This window comes from Prionailurus viverrinus, chromosome A1, assembly GCF_022837055.1.
Source record: "Prionailurus viverrinus isolate Anna chromosome A1, UM_Priviv_1.0, whole genome shotgun sequence".
Classification (NCBI taxonomy): Eukaryota; Metazoa; Chordata; class Mammalia; order Carnivora; family Felidae; genus Prionailurus; species Prionailurus viverrinus.
In genome coordinates this window covers 125717374-125741201 of record NC_062561.1, presented here as the reverse complement: position 1 = coordinate 125741201, position 23828 = coordinate 125717374, and the positions used below count along the sequence as shown (strand labels likewise).

The window sequence follows — 23828 nt, the reverse complement described above, 5'->3', positions numbered from 1 at the left end:
AAGTGCTGCTTTAACAGATGTCTAGCAATATTTTCTGTGTTACAGATGAATCTAAAAATTGTAGAAACTTAACATGCTTGTTGAAACATTAACTTACAGGTACGGGGGAGACTCTCTTTCTCCTCACTCCTGGAGATTCAGATTTCACTGTGCGGCCCGCCGGGGAGCTGCCGGGAGAAGGACTGCGGCGGCCCTTGGGAGCTGGTGAAGCGGTGCTTGCCTGGCTTTCTCCTGGAGACTCAGCTGCCAAGCTGTGAGTTTCAGAACCGTCTCCTTTAATAGGGATTGGTTTTACCACCTAAATTAAAATTCCAATATTCTCATTACTTAAAAATATAAAAAATAAGTAAATTTGAACACAACAGACTAAGAGATGAACTCAAGTTTTTCATCACACAATATTATACAAATATAACAGACAACATATCAACTTTTGTTTAGTCTTACTTCAAATGATATAAATGTAAGACTTTTTACCCACAAATTTCATTAACGTAGGCTTTATCACTAGTTAAAATGTTATTATGTAATTTTAGAAATTTAGCATTATCTGTTATTATGTGCCCTAAATCACTTAACATTAAAAATCAACAATCACAGGTTAGTAAACAAATGTGAAAAATAAGCACTTATACCTTCTACAGTTAACTTATTCAACTAGATTAAAGTAGATGTTTTTTCATTTCTATTGAGAAAATGCAGGATCTTGAAAACAATAATGGGAGTAATTTATATGCCCAAATAGTCTAATTGATACAAAGCCATTTTGCCTTTTTTTTGCAATGTTATGTTACAACAGTTTAGACATATATTTCAGAATCACCAAAAGAAGCTAGATATTTAAAAGATCAATCTCTCAAGCACAAATGCAGGCTATAAAACCTGCTATTTCTCAACAGACCTAATCTAGCTATGACCAAAAGGCCATACACTGTAGCCTTAGCCAACCATCCCCGCCTTCCTTCCACTACTCTTCTACTGTTTTACTAGCCAGCTGCTGTGCCTACCACACACGCCTAACCTGGCCTTGTCCTGCACTCTCACTCCCACTCTCCCTTCTAATCCACATCTCTAGCCTGCAGCATACCAGGTAGCATACCTTCACCTGGTGAAAACACCCATCTTTTAAGGCTCGGTTAAAATCCTACCTTTAACAAAAGTGCCCTTAACTCTGTCAGCCTGACATTTTTCTTCTAAGTCATCATTGCTTTCTGCCCACTCCACACATTTGGTGTATACTCACAAACTGTTCTGTGGTATTTCATGCCTTTATTTTTATTTATAAGTTGCATTTTCACAACTGGAGATATTTATACCTCACTTATATTTCAAGAAGGATCTGATGTAATTTATATAAGACACAATAAACACAATCAGATTTCCCAAGTAGACTATAAACTTAAGGGTAATATGAAATCTGTAAACTGTAACATACAGGGTAGTATAACTGAGCTAAGGACTACGTGTCACATGTCTTATTCCACACATCTCTTCCCTCTTTAGCTCTGTCTTGTATTTAAGGATTTGCCAGAAAGGGGACAGTGAGAAAAACCAAAATTTCGTCTTAGAAAATGGAATGTCTTTAGTTTATATGTAATAAAGGATTGGCTTTATTGGCTTCTTTTTAAAAAGTTGTAATTTCTGCTTTATGGCATTCTCAAAAGATTTAGACTCTCCACTAGCACAACGAGCTCCAGAAAGCAACACATTCAAATGGCTTTACCTACTCAAAAGTTCTTTGTAGTAACTGGGTAGAAATTTACTCCCTTCTATAAGTTATTTCAATAGAACTTTCGCTTTTCTAAGATAAATTCCTGATTTTTTCATCTTTATCCTCTGACATGATTACTAAAACAGTGAGGGGTTCTCACCATACTACTTCCTATGAAAAACAAATGGAAGAAATGTGGAAGCTCAGCTGGAAAGGAAAGGACTCATGAGTAACACAGCTTAAAAAGCTGGTAGATAAAGGGACAATTAAATATATTCTATATTGGCTCCATGGGTAAACACCAGTAGGTAGAACGTGCAAGACAACACAATGATGAGGGATGTCTATGTGGCTATCAAGCACTTGAAATATGGCTATGTGGCTGAGGAACTAAATTTTTACTTTATTTACATTTAATTAATTTCAATTTGAACTTAAATAGGCAAGTGGGATGAATGGAGAGCTAGCTGGTCATTTGGCAAGGGTAAAGGTCAAGGGTTTCAAATGTCAGGTGAGTAGCTTGCCCAATAACTTTTATGATTATGCCCGCCATCCCTTTGCCTACCCCAAACCTAATCAATCTTAACTTATCTTTGTTTATAAAGAACAAAAAACTTGCCGATACAGGCTGATACGGGATCACTTAACAATTGAGGTCTACCTCCTTTGTAAGAATGAGAAGCACATTTCATAGTACTTGTATACCTTAAAAGAGAATAACCATGGCAAAAGATGGAGTATGACGTTCTCTCCTAATCCTAGTAATCTAGGTTTCTTTCCTCAAACCCTGGGCATCTTTTAAATTTACCTCAAACTCTATGAGGCTATTCAGTTTTTGCTTTCCAGGATGATTTCGGAACTCAGATCTTTGGATCCTATCTTAGAGAGAGAAGATTAGAAAAATTGCTTTTCTTTCTTAAAATACAGTATAAATCTCTACCAAAAGGATTTTAGACACTGACAGTAGGGGGCAGTGTTGCTTTAAGCATTAGCTACCCAATCCAACCAGTTCAGTTTCTAGAACAATTTAAGGTGCTTAATGAGCATAGTTTTAGCTATGTTTTATTCCAAGTGGCTAGAATGGTAAGCAAATCAAATAACTGCACTTAAAATCAAGAAGAAAAAAAAAAGCTTACAAGAGGATCTACTTATGCTTAATTTCCCATCTCTTCCTATGCTTTCTTCCTTATGGCAGGTAAACAGACACTTACCACAGGGCCCCTCCTATTTCTTCTCTCCAGCCACTCGTGTTTCCAGGCTGGCATACAGGTTGCCTTCAGTTTCTCCCTGATCATTCGTTCTTCTGGGCGATCGTCCATCTTATGCAACCCCTTGAGAGTTTCTTTATTCTCCATCTCGCGACTAAAATGGAGGGAGCAATAAGAAGGAGATTAGTATATAAAAAATTTCCAAGAATAAATAGTATTTTATATTTTCAGTGGACATGTAACTAAAAAGGTAACTCCTAAAACCTCAAATGATTTAAGCCAAGTATGAAAGAAAGTGTCACTGTGAATCGTACATACTCTGTTTTTCAATGTTGTATGGTAATGTGAGTATAATAATGCCTTTAAAAAGAAAAGTTCTATTTAGAAGGTGCAGGCTTACTAATACTACTAACACAGACCTTTGTTTATAGGTAGTTAACAAAATGGATCCCAAGACATTAAGTACTGCATTAAGAAACACATTCATGAAGACTGCACTGCTTCCATTTATACCACTCTCACATACTTGAAGTATTTAACAGACAAATATTTAGAAGAGCATTTTACTACTCTAGGATTTCCAATAACTTAAGGATTTCCAATAATTTAAGTAAATATAGATAGAATCTGGTGGATATTCTCATTTTCCGAAAAAAGCTAAATCAATATTTAATAAGCTAAGTGAAACCTAACCACATCTTCTATGATCTCACAATATTTGTTCAAAGCCTAAATGATTAGATTTGTATTCTTGTAACATTATTTCCACATCAAGTATTGGGGACACTCCATATATAAAATGTAAAAATTGGTAGAAACATGTGACCTTTACTCCATAAAATACTGTGGAGTTATCAGAATAAAATAATCTGTAAGCTAGTAATTTTTGAAAATTAATCCTAAAAGGCTTCTAAAATTATTTAGCCTTTAATAGGTAAAGCATCCACTAATTTCAAATACACTTATATCCACATGCAGATATACACAACAGATACAATATACATATGCATGGATTTTAAAACCTGATTCATAAGGAAACAGTTAAAGCATTTGCACTCTGGGAGAAGTAACAATTTAAAAAATACTAATAAGCTAAGTTCAATAACTATTTTGGAAATTCTATAAAGCTACAGAACTGATTTTTCTACATAGATAGGAAAAGGAAATACTCAAGGAAATACCAGAGATGATAACTGCAAGCTTACTAAAAAGTGAAATGCAAACTCCTCTAGGAATTTTCCAGATAATTACAACCACAGAGCAGCAGTATCTTCAGAGAACCACCAAAACTTAAAACTAAATAAGCACTAGAAAGTAAATGGTTAACTGGTTTTCCTAAAGCATCAATTCTGGAGGGGAGTGAAAATCAACAAGTTAAACATCCCTGTGCAGAGATTGGTCTAGAGAGTTTTAAGAATGCAAAGAGTACAAAACAGTTGAAAACTTGCAAATCGGCATTAAGAGCATGTAGTAGAGTATTTCCATCACATGGTGTAAAAAAGCTGTCAAAAAAAAAAGAGGCTACCTGAGAAGAAAAAAGGTAAAGGAAGGAAGGAAGGAAAGGAAGGAGATTCTTTTATTTACTTAGAAGTGCCTGGCTGTTTTTCCTGCTCTGATTATACTATAAAATACAACTTTTGGGGTATATAAGAGAAGACTAGAGAAGGAGGGAGGAGAGGGAAAGGAAGAGAGGAAAGAAAGGGAAGGAACAAGAAAGAAGAAAAGGAGAGGAGAGTGAGAGAGTAGGGGGTGGGGAGGGCTAAGGGAAGGAAAAGGCAGGGATAGAGAAACGTTTTCACAAAATTTCATCCTGTTCAGTTACTACTTACCCAGGGAAGCTCAGATTTACAGGCAACTCAATTTATGGGGTGACTGCATACCAAAAATTCACTTACAATTCTCTAGTTTGAAAAGCAAACACTTTCCCCTCCAGTAACAACGTTGCAAGGCGTGGCTAGGTTCCCAGGCTAGTTCTCAAAAAATAAGTCACATGGCAGAACTGCAGTACATTTTACACCAGAAGCTCCTGCACTCCCAGACAAGAGAGCTTATCTTCCCTTTGGTCCTAAATGTCTCTCCTCCCCCACATTTGTTTTAGGAGTATCTCTTCTCCATTCTGTATTTTCAGTGTCTCTCTCCCAGGAACCCACCAGAAGACTCTCCCTGTCTAAACACCTCTTCCTGGAAGATGTGGTCTCCTTAAAGTTGGCATGAGTTGCCTCTTTCCTTTTTGCTTGTTTGAAAATACTGTAATTATTTAAACCAATTTCTCAATAAATAATAGGGAATGAGCAAACTAGTAGTTCAACTTTTACATACATCTGTTTCTTCAGAACAAGGGAGTGAAATGGAAGTGCTGGGTCAGACCATACACAAATTTAAGATTCCTGATAATACTGGCAAATTATCTTCAAGAAAATGTATCTTCCATTCACAATCCCTCAGGTCAAGTTGCCATCTTAGCTGGTCTGTACTAACAGACTCCTAAGGGGGCTTCTTCACTTTGAATCTTACTCCAGTCCAGGTTTCACAGAGCAGCCAGGGTCACTTCCTCTATTAAAACCCTCCAGTGGTTTGCCCCTGGGCTTAGACTAAAATGTTTAAAAGGTCCACTGTGGCTATGCACCATGTGGTCTTATCTCAACTGAAAATCACCTAGACCTCTACCCTACCCTTGTGTTTCTTTCACTGTCTAAAAAATTCCAACATCTTTCCTGCTCATGACTTTTGCACAGACAGACTTTTGCAGAGCTGTTAGCACAAAGGCTGATGCAGGGCTTGAACCCATGAATCCGAGATCATGACCTGAGCCAAAGTTGGACACTCAACCCACTGAGCCACCCAGGTGCCCCTTAATGTTTATTTAACTTTGAGACAAGAGAGTGTGAGTGGGGAAAGGGCAAAAAGAGAGGGGGACAGAAGATCTGAAGCTGGGTCTGTGCTGACAGCAGAAAGCCCGATGTGGGGCTCAAACTCACCAATCAGGAGATCATGACCTAAGCCGAAGCTGGATGCTCAACTGACTAGGCCACCCAGGCACCACCCCCACCTTGTTCCATTCTTTGACAGCACTGTACTTTACCTTTAAAGTACTCATTGCAATTTGCAAACCTATTTCCCGACCCCCCATCAAGAACTATAAACTCTATGAAGGCAGGGACCAGTGTTTTATCCATCATTATATATACAACATCTAACAATGTCTGGCTTATGACAGGTATCAAAGCATATATTAAATGAATAATCATGTATTAACATCTTTGACAGCCCTAAGAACCTTCCTAGTTTTAAAATTTAATGACTACTCATGTTATTCTTTTTATAGTTCTCTTTTTAATTAAGACTACAGTTGCAGTTTAGATGTTATTTAGTAGAGCAATTTTTTTTGTTCCTAAATTAATCTGTAAATATAAACCAAAATATTCTAATGTCTTCATAAATAATAATTATATATCATTAATTATAAAATGTGTATTTTTCACATTTTAGTATCTCTGAAATCTGAATGCCTCTTACAATCAAATGTTGTAATTTATGGCAGGGTTTATATAAAATAATGGTTCCATTTACAACCAATGGGATCTTAGCTTCACTGAAATATACAGTAAATCCTAATTCTACTGACTAGGAAAAAAATCATGTGTGTATGGATAGAGAAGTCATGTGTCATCTTATCCAATTAACATTATAGCTATAATAATATTAATATTAAATCTTAATCTTAAACCCGCAAACTAATCTAAACAGATAGTTGCTAAATCACCAGGAGATTAGAGGGCCTCTAATTCATTTTGGTTAAACAAGAGTGTTCTGGAGAGTTATTTTTGACCTAGTACCTACAACCAATACCTGTTATTTTATCTAAAGTAATAGCTTGTATATTTCTGACTCTTTGACAAAACAAACATAATGTATTTTGGGAAAGTATTTTGAAGACTTTAAAAATAAATGAAATTTTAGCCAGACAAATATGAGAATCTTAAACACTGTTACAGATTAAGCTTTATCTTCCTTTCCTGTTTATTTAGAAAACATGAGGTTTCTTGCTTTTTTTGGTTCTAAACATTCCTCAGAATAAATTTGTGATCAATCTAGAGTGTCAGAGAACCTTTCTCTTCTGAGGTTAGGCTTCTTGTTCTAGTCTCTTTCTAGAGACAGAATTTACCTGCTAATAAATGAAATGGTTCAGTGGCCCCTTCTTAATGAAGCCATTTGGTCCTTTCTTTATCTGACCTCCCACGGTACCAGCTATTATTATTTTTTTTTTTTTAATTTTTTTTTCAACATTTATTTATTTTTGGGACAGAGAAAGACAGAGCATGAACGGGGGAGGGGCAGAGAGAGAGGGAGACACAGAATCGGAAACAGGCTCCAGGCTCTGAGCCATCAGCCCAGAGCCTGACGCGGGGCTCGAACTCACGGACCGTGAGATCGTGACCTGGCTGAAGTCGGACGCTTAACTGACTGCGCCACCCAGGCGCCCCAAGTACCAGCTATTATTAAATGGACTGTCACTCTTATAGATGTCCTCTCCCTTAACTTCTAGATGATTTTTTCCTATTTCTGCTTCTGACTCTCTGACCTCACTGGTATCATATATAGACCCTCTTCCAGGAGCCCCTTAAATACTAGTCACTGCCCTCTTCTCAATACTCTCTTAAGTACACCAAGATATTTCATACCTCTCTGCTACTGCAGATGGTTTTTTTCTCCTGAAAGAACCACCCTATCATCTTACATGCCTTCATCAAGAACTTCCTACTCCCACTCTACAGCAGTTGCCACTCCCTCCCACCATGTTAATATTAATTATACAGCATAAAGTCCAGTATTGGTTTAAGTATCTGCTTCCCTCACCACACTAGGAGCTCTTCTGGGACAGACCGCAACATCATACTCATTTTTGTATCCAGGCAAATGTCCTGGACAAGCCACAAAAGGCACCCAACTCGAAGCCAGGGCACCTATCTAGTCATAGCCACCTCCCCTTCTGAAGGTAGTGTCTGATGCTCAGGGGCACTATGGTTTATAAACGTGAATCCCTCCAACAGTCACAGTTGGCCAGTGCAATAATTTGCCCTCATCCAAAGACCCTCTATACTAGATGGTATTGTTATATTTTAACCAGATCTGCCCACTGTGGGAGTTTGCAAGATACATGGATGTATCACTGTAGGAAGAATTGCACCAAAATAGACAAAAAAGCAGTAACTAGGAACAGTGAGACAAAATAAGGGAGAGCAAAGAGAAATTAGAAGGAAGATGAGGTCAGCGATGGAAGGACGGAAAGAAGCAATGAAAATAAACATGAGAGTTGTACCTGGGTCCCCTGATATGCTGTTACCCGATAAGAGCTATTTTTACACTTCCCTGGGTGGTGAATAACCAAGTTCTCCAGAGACTGCATGTGTTCGCTGCAATGGAGGAAACTTCATGGGTCCTTTTTACATTGTACTGAAATAAACCCCATAATCTCTCTCTTCCCTGCCTCCCCAAAGAGTCTGACTACAGCACTAACACAGCTCATTGCTCTGGCACACAGAGGATATTCGAAAACACTCAAAAATAGAATCCTACCAAGTTAACTATAATTTTTAAAAGCTATTTCTTAAATAGTTCATTTTTAGCATGGAAATATGATAGTCAACTAGTAATATGGAGAAGTAATGGCCAGACTTACATCATAATAGAAAAAGTTAATGTTACATGACAGGCAAGGTGTTAGGTGCTTTATATATATTTACAGGTACTTCACCCTCCCAGTAACCACATGAGGTCATTACCATCTGAGGCTTGGAGAGACAGGCTTACAAGCCTGGGGTCAGACAATATATAAGGAGCAGGACCAGGATTCAGACCTTGGTCAATCTGACTCTGACTGCTATGGCAGGTCACTGTCAATTCTGATTTTGTTTTTACAATGAGTCAACGCCAGGTATCTGTGCTATTTATCTATTTGATAAGAATTCAAAGAAGTTTAAACAAGTTTTTACAATGGTGACTAAGAATTTAAAAGCTCATTAATTCTCTTCATTAATAGAGCATTTCACTGTAATAGGAGTGTATAATGATCATATGAAACCTTTCTGGAAATTAAGGGGTTTAACTTTAGTATATATGAAGATTGTCAAACAGTTCACATTATGGATAACTTTATATAGAAAGAATCTTCATTCTTTCAGTATCCAAGGAATCTCACAGAACCCTGGAAATACACTGAATTATTTGGGACAGGCACAATTAAGAGCCACACAACTGAGGTCCGCTTGGGAAGTTCCCATAAGAGTAGGAATTCTTATGCTAAAACCCACAGATTTTATTACCAAGGGGAGAGGAGAGTAAGGGAAGAACCCCCTTCCAAAACAAAACTAGTCTGTTGTGGGACCCTTAAAATTTAAGTTTCCAAGTAAAGGTCAGGAGAAGGAATGACTTAGGTAAGACTGGGGAGAGAGTCTGGTGAAGCATATGGCTAACAAAAGAGGCTAACAATCCCTTAACATCGACAGGGCACTGCGCTAACAGTTCCACATGGGTCACCTCAGTCAATTCCCAAGACATGGAACTTTTATTATCCCATTGGCAAAAAAACAAAAACAAAAATAAAAAGCCAAGGAGGTTAAGTAACATCTCCAAGGTGATAAAGTCTATATGTGAAGAATACAGGATTTAAAGCCACATATGAATGATTCCACAGTCTCTTATATCCTATAGGGCAAAAAGAAAATGATTACAAGTGCTTAAAATTTGTTGACCAAGATATGAGGCCAAAATATCTGTAACAGCTCTATTTTCCCATGAGATAATTTCTCGAGAGATGTGGGCTGCTACTGAGCAGGAAAGATCAAAATCAATGGCCAGTCCAACCTTTCTGTCTTTTTTTTTTTTTCCATCTTCCAGCATTTATAACATATCTAATTTTACATAAGAAATAATACATAAAAATGGCTCATGTTATGAAAATTAGTCCCCAAAAGATTTTACTCAAGTTATGTTCAGTAATATATGAACCTGAGAATGATGGCACAAGTCCTACTGATTTACAACAAGAAATAGGCAATTGCTTTTTTTTTTCTATACAGAATAAACCTTTGTCACAACAAAGGTCTACTGATTTATTTATTTATTTTTTTGGTTTATTTATTTATTTTGAGAGAGAGAGGGAGCAGGAGAGAAGCAGGGAGAGGGGGAGAGAGAGAATCCTAAATAGGCTCTGCACGGTCAATGCAGAGGCCAACGTGGGGCTCGAACTCAGGAACCACAAGATCATGACCTGAGCCAAAATCAAGAGTTGGATGCTTGGGGCACTTGGGTGGCTCAGTCAGTTAAGTGTCTGACTTTGGCTCCAGTCATGACCTCATGATTCGTGAGTTCAAGCTCCATGTCGGGCTCTGTGCTCACAGCTCAGAGCCTGGAGCCTGCTTCGGATTCTGTGTCTCCATCTCTCTCTGACCCTTCCCTACTCAGTTGCATGCACTTGCTCACTCTCTCTCTCAAAAATAAGTAAACATTAAAAAAAAAGAGTTGGATGCTTAACCAACTGAGCCACCCAGGCACCAACCCCCCCTACTGATTTGTTAATGTGGGTATGACCATGATATAACCAGTTTTATATTATGTAGACTTTCTATCAGAAGTCTTTGTGGGGGAGGGGGGCCCCACCTGGGTGGCTCAGTTAAGCATCTGACTCTGATTTCAGCTCAGGTCATGATCTCACTGTTCGTGGGTTCAAGTCCCACAACAGGTTCTGTGCTGATAGCATGAAGCCTGCTTGGGATTCTCTCCTTCTCTCTCTGCCCCTCCCCTGCTTGTGCTCTTTCTCTCAAAATAAATAAATAAATATTAAAAAAGAAAGTCTTTATGGGGGGAGACAGCTATTTCTAGTATTGTACAAATCTTATTTAGTCCTTTGAGTGATACAGGCACAGAATCTCACTTTCAAAAAGCCCGTATTCTGGTAACATCAAGAGTTAAATAATATGGAGGCCAAAGATCAAAGACAGTAATACAACTTATTGTCAACAATGATTATAAGCAGTTTAATACCACCTTAGTGATTCTGATGGATTCATATTTATAAATTATTCCAAAAATGCTAAAAATATATGCTAAATATATGCTAAAAATAAACAAAAATCAGTTTATCTGACCTCATGGATTAGTTTCAACCAAACTGTCACTCCATTTGAATTTTAAGATTAAATTTAATTAAGCAAAATTGACAAGATTTGGAAAAGTTGAAAGTGGTATAGACACATGAAGAGTATGTATGAAATTAACCAAAATTAAACCAATAGAATATATTAATGGGTAATCATACTGCAGTCATTTGTTCACTAGCTAACTTAGGCCAACCTAGACAAGAAAAGTGCAAGTGCTTTGATGGTAGGGCCTTTCTCTGGCACCTCCTATAGCTATGAACAGAGCGCTCAGAGCAACGTATGTCATGGGCTCCATAAACAATTGCTGATTCAGAGTCAGAGTAGCTGGTTATCACTTCTAATAAACAAATACCTAGGAAATAACACTGTGCAGATATTGTACCCAGCAGATACACACAGCCTATTTAACTCATAACTTCTAGCATAAATCAGTGCCTCTGGGACATAAAAACAATTTCAAAGAGAACAAGAAGAATATTCAAAAGCTTTTTTAAAAAACTTATTTACTGTTTAATTTCCATCCAAGTTAGTTAGCATATTTTGCAACAATGATTTCAGGAGTAGATTCCCTTAATGCCCCTTACCCATTTAGATCATCCCCCCTCCCACAACCCTTCCAGTAACCCTCTGTTTGTTCTCTATATTTAAGAGTATCTTGGGGCGCCTGGGTGGCGCAGTTGGTTAAGCGTCCGACTTCAGCCAGGTCACGATCTCGCGGTCCGTGAGTTCGAGCCCCGCGTCGGGCTCTGGGCTGATGGCTCGGAGCCTGGAGCCTGTTTCCGATTCTGTGTCTCCCTCTCTCTCTGACCCTCCCCCGTTTATGCTCTGTCTCTCTCTGTCCCAAAAATAAATAAAAACGTTGAAAAAAAATTAAAAAAAAGTCTCTTTAAAAAAAAAAAAAAAAAAGAGTATCTTATGTTTTGTCCCCCTCCCTGTTTTTATATTATTTTTGCTTCCCTTCCCTTATGTTCATCTGTTTTGTATCTTAAATTCCTCGAGTGAAGTCATATGATATTTGTCTTTTTTTTTTAATTTTTTTTTAAATGTTTATTTATTTTTGAGACAGAGACAGAGCATGAACGGGGGAGGAGCAGAGAGAGAGGGAGACACAGAATCAGAAGCAGGCTCCAGGCTCTGAGCCATCAACCCAGAGCCCGACGCGGGGCTCGAACTCACGGACCGCGAGATCGTGACCTGAGCTGAAGTTGGACGCTTAACTGACTGAGCCACCCTGGCGCCCCAATATTTGTCTTCCTTTGACTAATTTCACTTAGCTTAATGCCCTCCAGTTCCATCCATATAGTTGCAAATGGCAAGATTTCATTCTTTTTGATTGCCAAGTAATACTCCATTGTGTGTGTGTGTGTGTGTGTGTGTGTGTATGTGTGTGTGTGTGTGTATACCACATCTTCTTTATCTATTCATCCATCAATGGACATTTGGGCTCTTTCCATACTTTGGCTACTGTCAATAGCGCTGCTATAAACCTTGGGGTGCATGTGTCCCTTCGAAACAGCACACCTGTATCCCTTGGATAAATACCTAGTAGTGTGATTGCTGGGTTGTAGGGTAGCTCTATTTTTAATTTTTTGAGGAACGTCCATACTGTTTTCCAGAGCGACTGCATCAGTTTTCATTACTACCAGCAGGCAAAAGAGATCCTCTTTCTCTACGTCCTCACCAATAATGTTAGCGAGGTGTGAGGTAGTATCTCATTGTGGTTTTGATCAAAAGGTTTTCTGACTTCTAAATCAGTAATTTTTAAAATACTGAATGAACAATCATTGTGCAAATATAACAACAGAGTTTACAAAAGGCAGAGAGCCACTAGACAGTATCAAAGCATTCTTCAAGGTAGCAACTCCATATGGAATTTTTTTGGCAGTCAATTACCCATGACCGAGTCTATGGAGTAAACTATATGCCTGAAGGTCTCCTTTTAGAGAATTCAAGTGAATCAAAAAGAAAAGCGTACTGTGGGGCATCTGACTGTCTCAGTCAGTAGAGCATGGGACTCTTGATCTTGGGGCTGTAAGTTTGAACCCCATGTTGGGAGTACAGATTTACTTAAAATAAAATCTTAGGGGTGCCTGGATGGCTCAGTCAGTTGAGCACCTGATTCCTGATTTTGGCTCAGGTCATGATCTCATGGTTGTGAGATCAAATCTCACACAGGGCTCTGTGCTGGGCGTGGAGCCTACTTAAGATTCTCTCTCAAAAACAAATAAATAAAATTTAAAAAGTGTATTTTAGCTACATTGTTCTGTACCATATGTTCTTAGATATGTAGTAAAAATATATAAATATATTTAAAGCAAGACTACAGAATAATGAATAAACACTAACGGATTGATAAGTGAATTATTGGTAGTTGTAACTGTTATAAATTCAAACACCATTAAAATGTTTTTAAATGTAAATAACATATTGATAACTACCAACTAGGACAATATTATGATGAATGGAGAATACATTATTCTTTTAATTTTTATTTATTTTGAGAAAGGTACAGAGAGCAAGTGGGGGTAGGGGTAGAGAGAGGAGACAGAATCCCAAGCAGGCTCCATGCTGTCAGTGCAGAGCCCGATGCAGGACTTGAATTCACAAACTGTGAGATCATAACCTGAGCTGAGACCAAGAGTTGGACGCTCAAACGACTGAGCCACCCAGGTGTCCCAAGTGAAGAAAGAAAAGATTCTAGATTGTTTTATGAGCTGCATTTTTATTTAACTCTACTCAACACTATTTTATGATTAAAAGGCACCTTTCTTGGTCACATATTCATACCAATATTCAAATATGAGTCTGATAAAACTACTCTGCAGGAAAAGTAAATATTGTATAATTAACACATGAGGCTAATGGATGGACTTCAGGAGCTTCCAAAGTTACTGACACAATGAAGGTAAAACACCAAGGCTACTCTTTCAGGTAGACATACTTATACATGAGTAAGTATCAAACTAAATGGGCTGTTTTTCCTGTGCCTACATAAATCAAGAAAAAGATACAATGAAAAATGAATGTTCAAAAATACCTCTTAGTCCCAGGAAGAATATAAAGCAGCAATGCAAAAACTTGATTAGTAAGTTTCCTTGGTACATCCCTATCTCTCAGCTGACACATTCCATTAAGAACTACTATGTTTAAGTTAATTAATTTACCACAAACAGATCAGTCTAAATGCATTACTGGTAACATCACACAGTAATGGAACTATGATATGCTATCCAAATCTGGGGTAAAAAAAATCACTCTGCCTTCTAAATGTGCTAATAGATGAATTTGAAAATCAATAAATTTGTATCAAATGAGAATAATTATATATACTTTATCAAGCCAGAGGACATATAACAGTCATATGTAATGACAAGTACGTGACGGACCAGTCAAGAAAATGTCTACAACAGAAGTTAAAACTTGCCAGGAGGCAATAAGAATTTATTTATTTTTGTTGTTTATTTTGAGAGAGAGAAAGACAGAATACAAGCAGAGGAGGTACAGAAAGAGAGGAGAGAGGGAATCCCAAGCCGGCTCTGTGCTATCAGCGCAAAGCCCGATGCAGGGCTTGATTTCAATAACTGTGAGATCATGACCTGAAGCTGAGATGAAGAATTGGACACAAACGACTGAGCCACGCAGGCTCAGAATTTAAAGAAACTTAAAGGAAGTAAGATGAATCAAGGTAGTAATCAAGTTAGGTTAGTAAGGAAATAAAAATCCTAGAAGAAGATTAGCGATTTGAAATCGAAAACGTTTTTAAAAAGGCACTCAGAGAAAAATGAGACGGTGAAGGCAGACATCTTTTCAAGGTCACACCCCTCATGTATGTGCATAAAAGAAAACAAATCAGACTAAAGTGAACCAACAATGATTCAAGTTCAGTGAAATTCACGGACTTGTCACAAATTATGAACTAAAATTAAATGGCAATATTTATGGTAGATGAGTGAAAACTATAAAAACTGTCAGAATTGAATAGAAATGAGTTTTGTGATTTAAAAAAATTTTTTTACTGTTTATTTATTTTTTGAGAGAGACAGAAAGGGAGGGAGGGAGAGAAAGTCTGACATAGGGCTCGAACTCACAAACTGTGAGATCATAACCTGAGCCAAAACAGTTAGATGCTTAACTGACTGAGCCACCCAGGCACCCTCAGTTTCATGATTTTGTAAGATTGATCAACTCACAAAATACATGAAAATCCTTGTGACAGAAAAACAATGCTATTCTGCTAACAATGACAGACAAATGGACTGAAAAGTTGCTGCCAAGGGAATATTTATTACTTAAACTAAGTATTTTTCAAAAATACTTATTTTACTCATCACAGTAATGACCTTTGTAACAATATTTCTAAATACTACTATTCTTCCACCCATCTTTCCAGGGAGAAGATTCATACTATTCTTTTCTTCACACCCACGAACTTGGGAGATCTACCAGGCCTAATGTAAACTAGTTTCTGAGAACCACTGTTTACAGAGGGAGTTTAAGACCAATATGGTCCCATTTCTCATTTCTTCCTCTCCAAAAAAACCCACGGAAGCTTCAAAAACTTTTAATCCTGAGGCTTGTATTCTTTTGATAGTCACTGCTAAAAATTCCAGTTTATCCCCCACTTTGTTGTGTCCTTGATACCTGATGAAGAACCTTTAGAAACCTTTGAGAAAAATGGGACATATGAGCATCCTCTTCCTGAACTGTTGATCACAGATTAGTAAGCAAGGAAAAGGATACTAATACTTTATAGTATCGGGTAAATGTCTATTTCCTTTTAAGAATTCCCCTTTGTGCTACACGACAAATCTAGGGTTGTGTCTAAATGACAACCAATGGATAAGTATAGGGGGCTTTTACAATACGTTACAGAAGTAGACTGGAACTCCCTACACCACTACTGGGGACAGCTTCCCACAAAGCACTGTCTCCTGTCCTCAGTCTAAGAGCACTAGTACATAGTCCATGGCACAAAGCAGGTATTGGGGGGTGGGGGGAGGGATGGCTGTTCCTTAACCATTTTGCTTTTCATCAAAAAGATCCCAAATCAATGTTATATGGAGGCTCTGGTGTATGCTTTTCTTTGGAACTTCCTCCAATGGGTGTGTTAACTACATTTTTACTAAGTCAATTATTTTTCAAAAAGCATGGCAGTTCAGTTTGAGTATAAGAGATCAAATGAGTACAGCTAGTAATTGGAAGACTGGACTGTTACTGTATATATTCCTCTCTTTTAAGAAGAGTTGGTTTACAGTTAAAAATGTAACAATTTGACTGAATACCATCTATGTTGATAAAAAACCCTTGGGCTATTTTCACTGTTCCCAGATTAATGGAGGAGAGTATGATATAGCACCAAATTTAGAGCACAAAGCCCTCTTACATCCTTTGCTAGGAGAATGATTTCTTTCAAATGCCGCAGAACAGCTGATACTATTTCTATAGTACTACTTCCTTCTAGCTGGTGGAAAGGCATGTTAACTGGGATGCTCAAAATGAGGAAGAATGACTTCCTAATAAATGTTGCTTTTCTTCTTTATGCTTTTAATGCTAGAAACCCACTCTGTTCAATGAATGTTGGCATGTCTACTACATGTAAGCTCTGGTCTAAGCATCAGATATACAAAATGGGATAAAGAAACAAAAGATAGGGGCGCCTGGGTGGCGCAGTCGGTTAAGCGTCCAACTTCAGCCAGGTCACGATCTCGCAATCTGTGAGTTCGAGCCCCGCGTCAGGCTCTGGGCTGATGGCTCGGAGCCTGGAGCCTGTTTCCGATTCTGTGTCTCCCTCTCTCTCTGCCCCTCCCCCGTTCATGCTCCGTCTCTCTCTGTCCCGAAAATAAATAAAAACGTTGAAAAAAAATTAAAAAAAAAATTAAAAAAAAAAAAAAGAAACAAAAGATAAATAAGACAGGACCTCTATCCCTCCAGGTGCTTAGTCTAGCACTTTCTCTATGGTAAAGAAAATATGAGGCCATCTCTGCAACAATAGAAGTATTTTAACATACCATAAATAGTTGCAAGGAAGGAGTGGATCTCCATCCCTTAAATTTATCTAGGGGAATCCTGGAAAGATCCACAGAGAAGGTAACACCTGAATAATTTTAAAGGAAAGAGAAGGACTGGCATGGAGTTGATTAAGGCTGAAAGATTTTCTAGACAAAAGATCTAACTTTGGTGAAAATAATGTTCTATAAAATACTAAACAGTTTATAACCCTACTGTTAGGAAATATTAGATAAAATGAAATTAAATGAGTTTATTTAAAGACCTATGTGCATCTTAATTTTCCAAGAGGGGTGAAAAAAGAAGATAAGATACACAGCATTCCTCACATTGGCACAGAAGCCCCTTTTAGCAGAACACCTTTGGTAGAGTAGTGGTTCTTGGTATATATTGTGAGAAATCTGTACTGAATCATCTATATAGTCCCTTTTGGCTCAAATAAGTCAATATATCTAAGAAGAAAAATCTAGAGAAGAAACTAAAACTAGCTGTCTTACTATCTTAATGTAAGACTTCTCAAGCTATCATAAAATTCAGCATGTCTTTAGAGCAACTAAGGCTCTAAGATTTCAAAATATGGGGAAAAAGATTATTTGACAGCCAGCTAGAGAGATGGGTAAAATCACCTGATGTGAACCTATCCTAAGAGAAGTGGGTGTCAGACATGCAAACTTGGACTAATCTAACTACTAGCAGAGGCCAGAGTTTGTCACTAAGATTTGCCCCTGTCTACTCACTCTCTGCCAAGGACTTAGGTCTTGGGTAAACGTAAGACACCAGCCAAAGGGGGAAAAAAAAAAACCAAAAAACAAAAACAAAACCTGGACAAGCCATTTTCTCCAATCTCTCTATGCCTAAGGAAAGCCCCAGAATATGAAATAAAAAAGGCTCCTGGGGCACAGTCTTCACTTTACTGCAAACACCCAAAGCTCTGGCCCAGTGGTAACACTCTCATGTTTTTGGCACTGATGGCCACATTCCTGGTTTTTATCTTGACCAAGTCCCAGTTGTTCGTTTTTGCTTTTGTTTCCCTTGCCTCTGGAGACACGTCTAGTAAGAAGTTGCTATGACTGAGGTCAAAGAGGTTGCTGCCTGTGTTCTCCTCTAGAATTTTTGATGTTTTCCTGTCTTACATTTAGGTCTTTTACCTGTTCTGCGTTTGTGTATGGTGTAAGAAAGTGATCCAGGTTCATTCTTCTGCATGTCACTATCCAGTTTTCCCAGCACCATTTGCTGAAGAGATTGTCTTTTTCCACTGGATGCTCTTTCCTGCTTTGTCAAAGATTAGTTGGCCATACATCTGTGAGCCCATTACTGGGTTCTCTATTCTGTTCCATTGATCTATGTGTCTGTTTTTGTGTCAGTACCATACAGTGTTGATGATTACAGCTTGGTAATACAGCTTGAAGTCTGGAATTGTGATGCCTCCAGCTGCAGTTTGCTTTTTCAGGACTGCTTTGGCTATTTGGGGTCTTTTCTGGTTCCATACAAATTTTAGAATTGTTTGTTCTAGCTCTGTGAAGAATGTTCTAGTTCTGGGTTTTGATAGGGATTGCATCAAATGTGTAGATTTGGGTAGTATCGACATTTTAACAGTATTTGTTCTTCCAACCCATGGGCATGGAATGTTTTTCCATTTCTTTGTGTTTGTTCAATTTATTTCAAAAGCTTTCTATAACTTTCAGTGTACGAATCTCTTACCTCTTTGGTTAGGTTTATTCCTAGGTATTTTATGGTTTTGGGTGCAATTATAAATGCAATAGATTCCTTTATTTCTCTTTCTGCTGTTTCATTATTGGTGTACAGAAATGCAACCAATTTCTGTACATTGATTTTATATCCTGCAACTTGCTGAATTCATGTATCATTTCTAGCAGTTTTTTGGTGGAGTATTTCGGGTTTTCCATGTAGAATATCATGTCATCTGCGAAGAGTGAAAATCTGACTTTTTGCAGGCTGATTTAGATGTCTTTTATTTCTTTGTGTTGTCTGATTGCTGAGGCTAGAGCTTCCAACACTATGCTGAACAACAGTGGTGAGTGGACATCCCCGTTGTGTTCCTGATCTCAGGGAGAAAGCTCTCTGTTTTTCCCCACTGAGGATGATATTAGCTGTAGGTCTTTCATAAATGGTCTTTATGATCTTGAGGTATGTTCCTTCTATCCCTACTTTCTTGAAGGTTTTTATCAAGAAACGATGCTGTATTTGTCAAATGTTTTTTCTGCATCTATTAAGAGGATTGTCTGTTTAATTATATATATATATATATGTATATATATATATATATACACACACACACACACACACACACATACATATACATACATACAGAGAGAGCACATGCGTGTGAGTGGGAGAGGGGCAGAGAGCGAGGGAGAGAGAGAATCCCAAGCAGGCTCCATGCTCAGCATGGAGCCCAATAAGGGGCTCGATTTGTGCGAGACCATGACCTGAGCCGAAACCAAGAGTCATATGCTTAACTGACTGAGCCACCCAGGCACCCCTGATTCGTTTATTAATGCCACTATATAAATGCTTTAGTCCTACAAGGGAGATATAATATAAACAAAAATATAAAGCTCAACATGACCCATAAACTCCCTTATTTGTTAAATCTGGAGAGTACCTTCTAATAGTTTATTTGTGTAAAATATTCTTTGCTACTCCTATAATCCTATGGCTCCCAGTATTTTAAAATCTGAGAAGCCTTTCTTACCATCAGCAAGCTACACATGTGAATCCATAGACCCTATGAAAACTCAGGCTAGGAAATACTAAACTTACAGACTCTGTACACTTGATAGTCATTACATAAAAGCAATTTAAACCTCATTACGAAAAGAGGTGAGTATTATATTTAAGAGTCTATCAAAGCTCTCTCGGAAATGTCAAACACCTATTAGGAAGAACGTTCAAGAAAGGAGAGACCACAAAACATGGACTTTCAGTTGTTTTACATTAAAAACTCTTCTGGTTTTTTTTTTTTTTAATTAAACACAAATTTCTCTTTCTTAAAAGAACAGCCATTTTTGCATATTTAAGTGCTACAAGTCAAAAAGATGTAAAGTAGTACCTACCCTGAAATGAGAAATGAAGCATGGTTGGTTTCTGGTCAAGTCTTGGCTGCAATGGTGACAATGGTCCAATCTGAATTCTGACTCCCCTGGTCCAGAGCTCTCTGCAGACATACAGCCTGCTTTTATCCTAATCTGGTGTCATCATTTCAGAAATGCTTAATATGAAGGCATTTGGGTGGCTCAGTCAGTTGAGTGTCCATTAGGCTCAGGTCATGATCTCGTGGTTGATGAGTTTGAGCCCCACATCAGGCTCACTACTGTCAGCCTGTTACCACAGAGCCTGCTTCAGATGCTCTGCCCCTTCTCTCTCTGCCTCTCCCCAAATTGTGCTCTCCTCCAAAATAAACGTTTAAAAAAAAAAAGAAATGCTTAATCTGTGTCACAGAAGTGATAGTTTGCTTTTTGTAAATGAAGAAAAGCTGAGATGTTAATATTTAATGTGTCATTTTGAGTGCTAACCTGAAAACACAATTACTGTAAAATCTTTTTGATTCTGTATTATTAAATATTATGCTTTTTATATTTAGAATGCTTATCATTCATTCAGCCAATTATTACTGCTTATTTAAGTAATAAAAGTAGATATCACTGCAACTTTTTTTTTAAGATCTGCTGTCTTAGATACAATTCATTCCTCAAACTGAAAAAGTGACTAACCTTTGGTTAATTACATCTGGTATTTAGGACACAAACTTGACATATTTGAATAAAAAACATAAACATTTTATATGGAATAAATTCTAATACCTTACACAATGTATATATGATTTTTTAGTTCCAGATTTTAATACATGTCATTCCTCTGTGGGCTGTACAATTACTCTGTCTATATCAGCAAGTATAAATCAATCTAGCGTACTGTCTAGCTCTTCTGGTAAGAAAAAAGAATTCTCTACTTATATAGTCCAATAAACAAGTGGAAAAAGCTGCAAATGACTGACGCCTAACAATAAATTAAGCCAAAACACCACAAATGTGTCAATAAACTACAAGTAATGGCCATGTAAAATTCTCAAATAAAATATTTTAATTTTATTACTGCTGTGTTTGCTAGTGTTCACGTTCTCAACCTTTCACTGATGAGATGACATCTTGTTAATAACTAGAAAAGTACCTTATGGATTATTGTGAAATAGGTATTTAGATTTCCAACTTGACTTCAGGAATCTCCTCAAATGACCTACAGCCAAGTTGTGATCAAACTACTTCTGTACTAACATTCTAGGTGACTGAGGTCTCCCCCAGTTGATGTTGACCAATTTCATATGTTCCTTATTCTCCTTCAGTTATTCCTTGGCATAATTTCTTCCCAGACATTTGCTCACCTATTCCTACTCAATGAGTGTCCACATACCCATCTTGAAACAAAACAAAAACTTTGGGCCAGTGAGTACATTACAATCATGGGAAGGTTTTGAAACTTGCAAAGTGCTGAATCGTGTTTAGGTTAAGGTTTTATTTTCTGCAACTGGTTTTGATGGCACAAACCTCCTCTAAGAATACTAGGCACACCTTATTTAATCCACTGGAAGATGAGATCAGGAGTGAACCTAACTTCTTTGTTCTTTGGCTGGCATAAGCTATCTATAAATAGTTGAAAAAACTAAGAATTCAAAGTGAAACAGAACATTCTAGAATGGAATGAAAAGAAAAAAACTTCATTCAGCAGGTGGCACTCTTTCCTTAAAAATGCAACCTAAGTGATTATTACTATCAAAGATGTCATCTGCCCCACTAATCACTTTAAAGAGAAGGTACATTAATTCTGATATCCGGTCCCAAATATAGTCTGAATCATTACTGTCTGTCTACCTAAATAACGTCTTCCTTATTTCAACAGAATTCTGGAGGTGTTCCTGAATATGCCAATTTCTTTTCACTGTAGCAAAAGGTACAATTTAGTAGAATCCAATAATTGCATTAATTTTAAAATGGCAGGTTTTGACTTATGACAGCCTAGTACATTCTTCAAAAGACAGTCATTTTAACCATCTCTAATTTTAATTAACTCAGTTATAAAAGAATGATCTGAATGAAAATGGGGCAAAAGACTATACATATATAAATTGTATTATTGTGTTATTCCTGTTTTATTATTTTTTTATTATTTATTTATTTTTAAAAAATGTTTATTTATCTTTGAGAGAAAGAGACAGAGCGTGAGTGGGGGAGGGACAGAGAGAGAGGGAGACACAGAATCCGAAACAGGCTCCAGGCACCGAGCCGTCAGCCCAGAGCCCAATGTGGGGCTCAAACCCACGGACTGTGAGATCATGACCTGAGTCGAAGCCTGACGCTCAACCGACTGAGCCACCCAGGTGCCCCATGTTATTCCTGTTTTAAATCATGGCAGGCACCAACTCTTTTTCCTAAGCATGTATATGAATATTCTTTTTACCTGGAATAACTTTGACTCAATTCATTACCATTCTGGCTGATATGCAACCTCGAAACTTTTAGGTTGAAAAATGGAAACAAAGCTGACAATAAAATGTGAGTTTATCTAGTACACAGAAGAAGGAAAAAATAAAAATAAAATTTGTCTAGTTTTCCTTGGCGTATCTCTTGGTCTCAATGCCCTGTAGTTGTCACCTTACCACTCAAGTTCTAGGGTCATCTCTACCTTAGAGAAACTGTCCCAGAGGCTGGCTTTCAGTCTGAGTTTGGAGTGAGGGATAGATTCTTCCATCCCCTCTCAGCAAATTGCACTATTAAAATGGACACTTATCTGTCTCCAACACTTGACTGTGCAATCCTTGAGGGCAGAAAGTGTGGGGGGGGGTGGGGTGTCTCAACATTATGTCCCCCACCCTAGCAAAAAGCTTGGCATATGGGAGATACTTAATAAATACATGCTGAATAAAGGAGAAGACTGATCTTTCCCCTTGTGCTATATTTTACTTGAGGGTAAGACCAGGTCTTACTCATTTTCCATTCTAACATTATGGACCTTCAAATGCTTGGTACCTATACACAGCAGGCTGGGAGGAAGGAATGCCTTTCCAATATGAGCCTCCAGACCATATCTCTATGACCACGCTTTGTGGAAAGAATGAAAAGGGGAAGATTTCATCCCAGTAGAACACTAAGAGATGGCCGGTAAAAGAAGCCAAGAACCACAAATTTAGACATCTGTATTTCAGTGAAAAAAACTTTCCCAAAGTTTGGGAACTTGAGCATGACTCTCATTTTGTTAATGCCTGATGATTTTCCTGTGGTTAGTAAGAATAAAAAGTCTTGAAGGAAAACCCAACAGGCTTTGTGCATGGGAGGGGAGAGGCAGAAGTCATGAGACTACTATCTTACTAGGAAGGAACCTCAGAGGGAATTAGCCAAGGGGGTTGATGAATGGGGGTATGTCCAGGGAAGCGGCAGTGTTGGAAGCCCAAATCTAGACTCCTCAAACATGGACTCTCCTAGTTTAGGGGAAAACAGCTGGTGGGATGCATTAGAAGCCATAGCATAAGCATGAAAAATAGACCATCAATTTCTAAAAGACCAATTTTATTCTAAGATTTGGGAGTGAGTTGCAATGAAAGTCTTTCATTGAATATACAAATGTGACTAGGGGCTCCTGAGTGTCTCTGTCGGTGAATCATCCAACTTTGGCTCAAGTCATGATCTCACGGTCCGTGAGTTTGAGTCCCATGTCGGGCTCCGTGCTGAT

The 23828-nt window shown here is 37.9% G+C and overlaps 1 protein-coding gene across 4 annotated transcripts in view; it reads right to left on the bottom strand.

The window, feature by feature from the left end:
* The window catches only part of MAP3K1 (mitogen-activated protein kinase kinase kinase 1), a 77876-nt gene that overhangs the window by 29130 nt on the left and 24918 nt on the right, over nucleotides 1-23828 (bottom strand). For all 4 annotated transcript variants that reach the window (XR_007148047.1, XM_047839998.1, XM_047839874.1 and 1 more), the window contains exons 2-3: nucleotides 2923-3073; nucleotides 98-298 (exon numbers count right to left, since the gene is read on the bottom strand). Coding sequence is in view for 3 of the 4 variants with exons in the window: in XM_047839998.1 (XP_047695954.1) it covers nucleotides 98-298; nucleotides 2923-3073 (352 nt within the window). In the remaining variant the exon portion in view is untranslated. The remainder of the gene's footprint in view (nucleotides 1-97; nucleotides 299-2922; nucleotides 3074-23828) is intronic.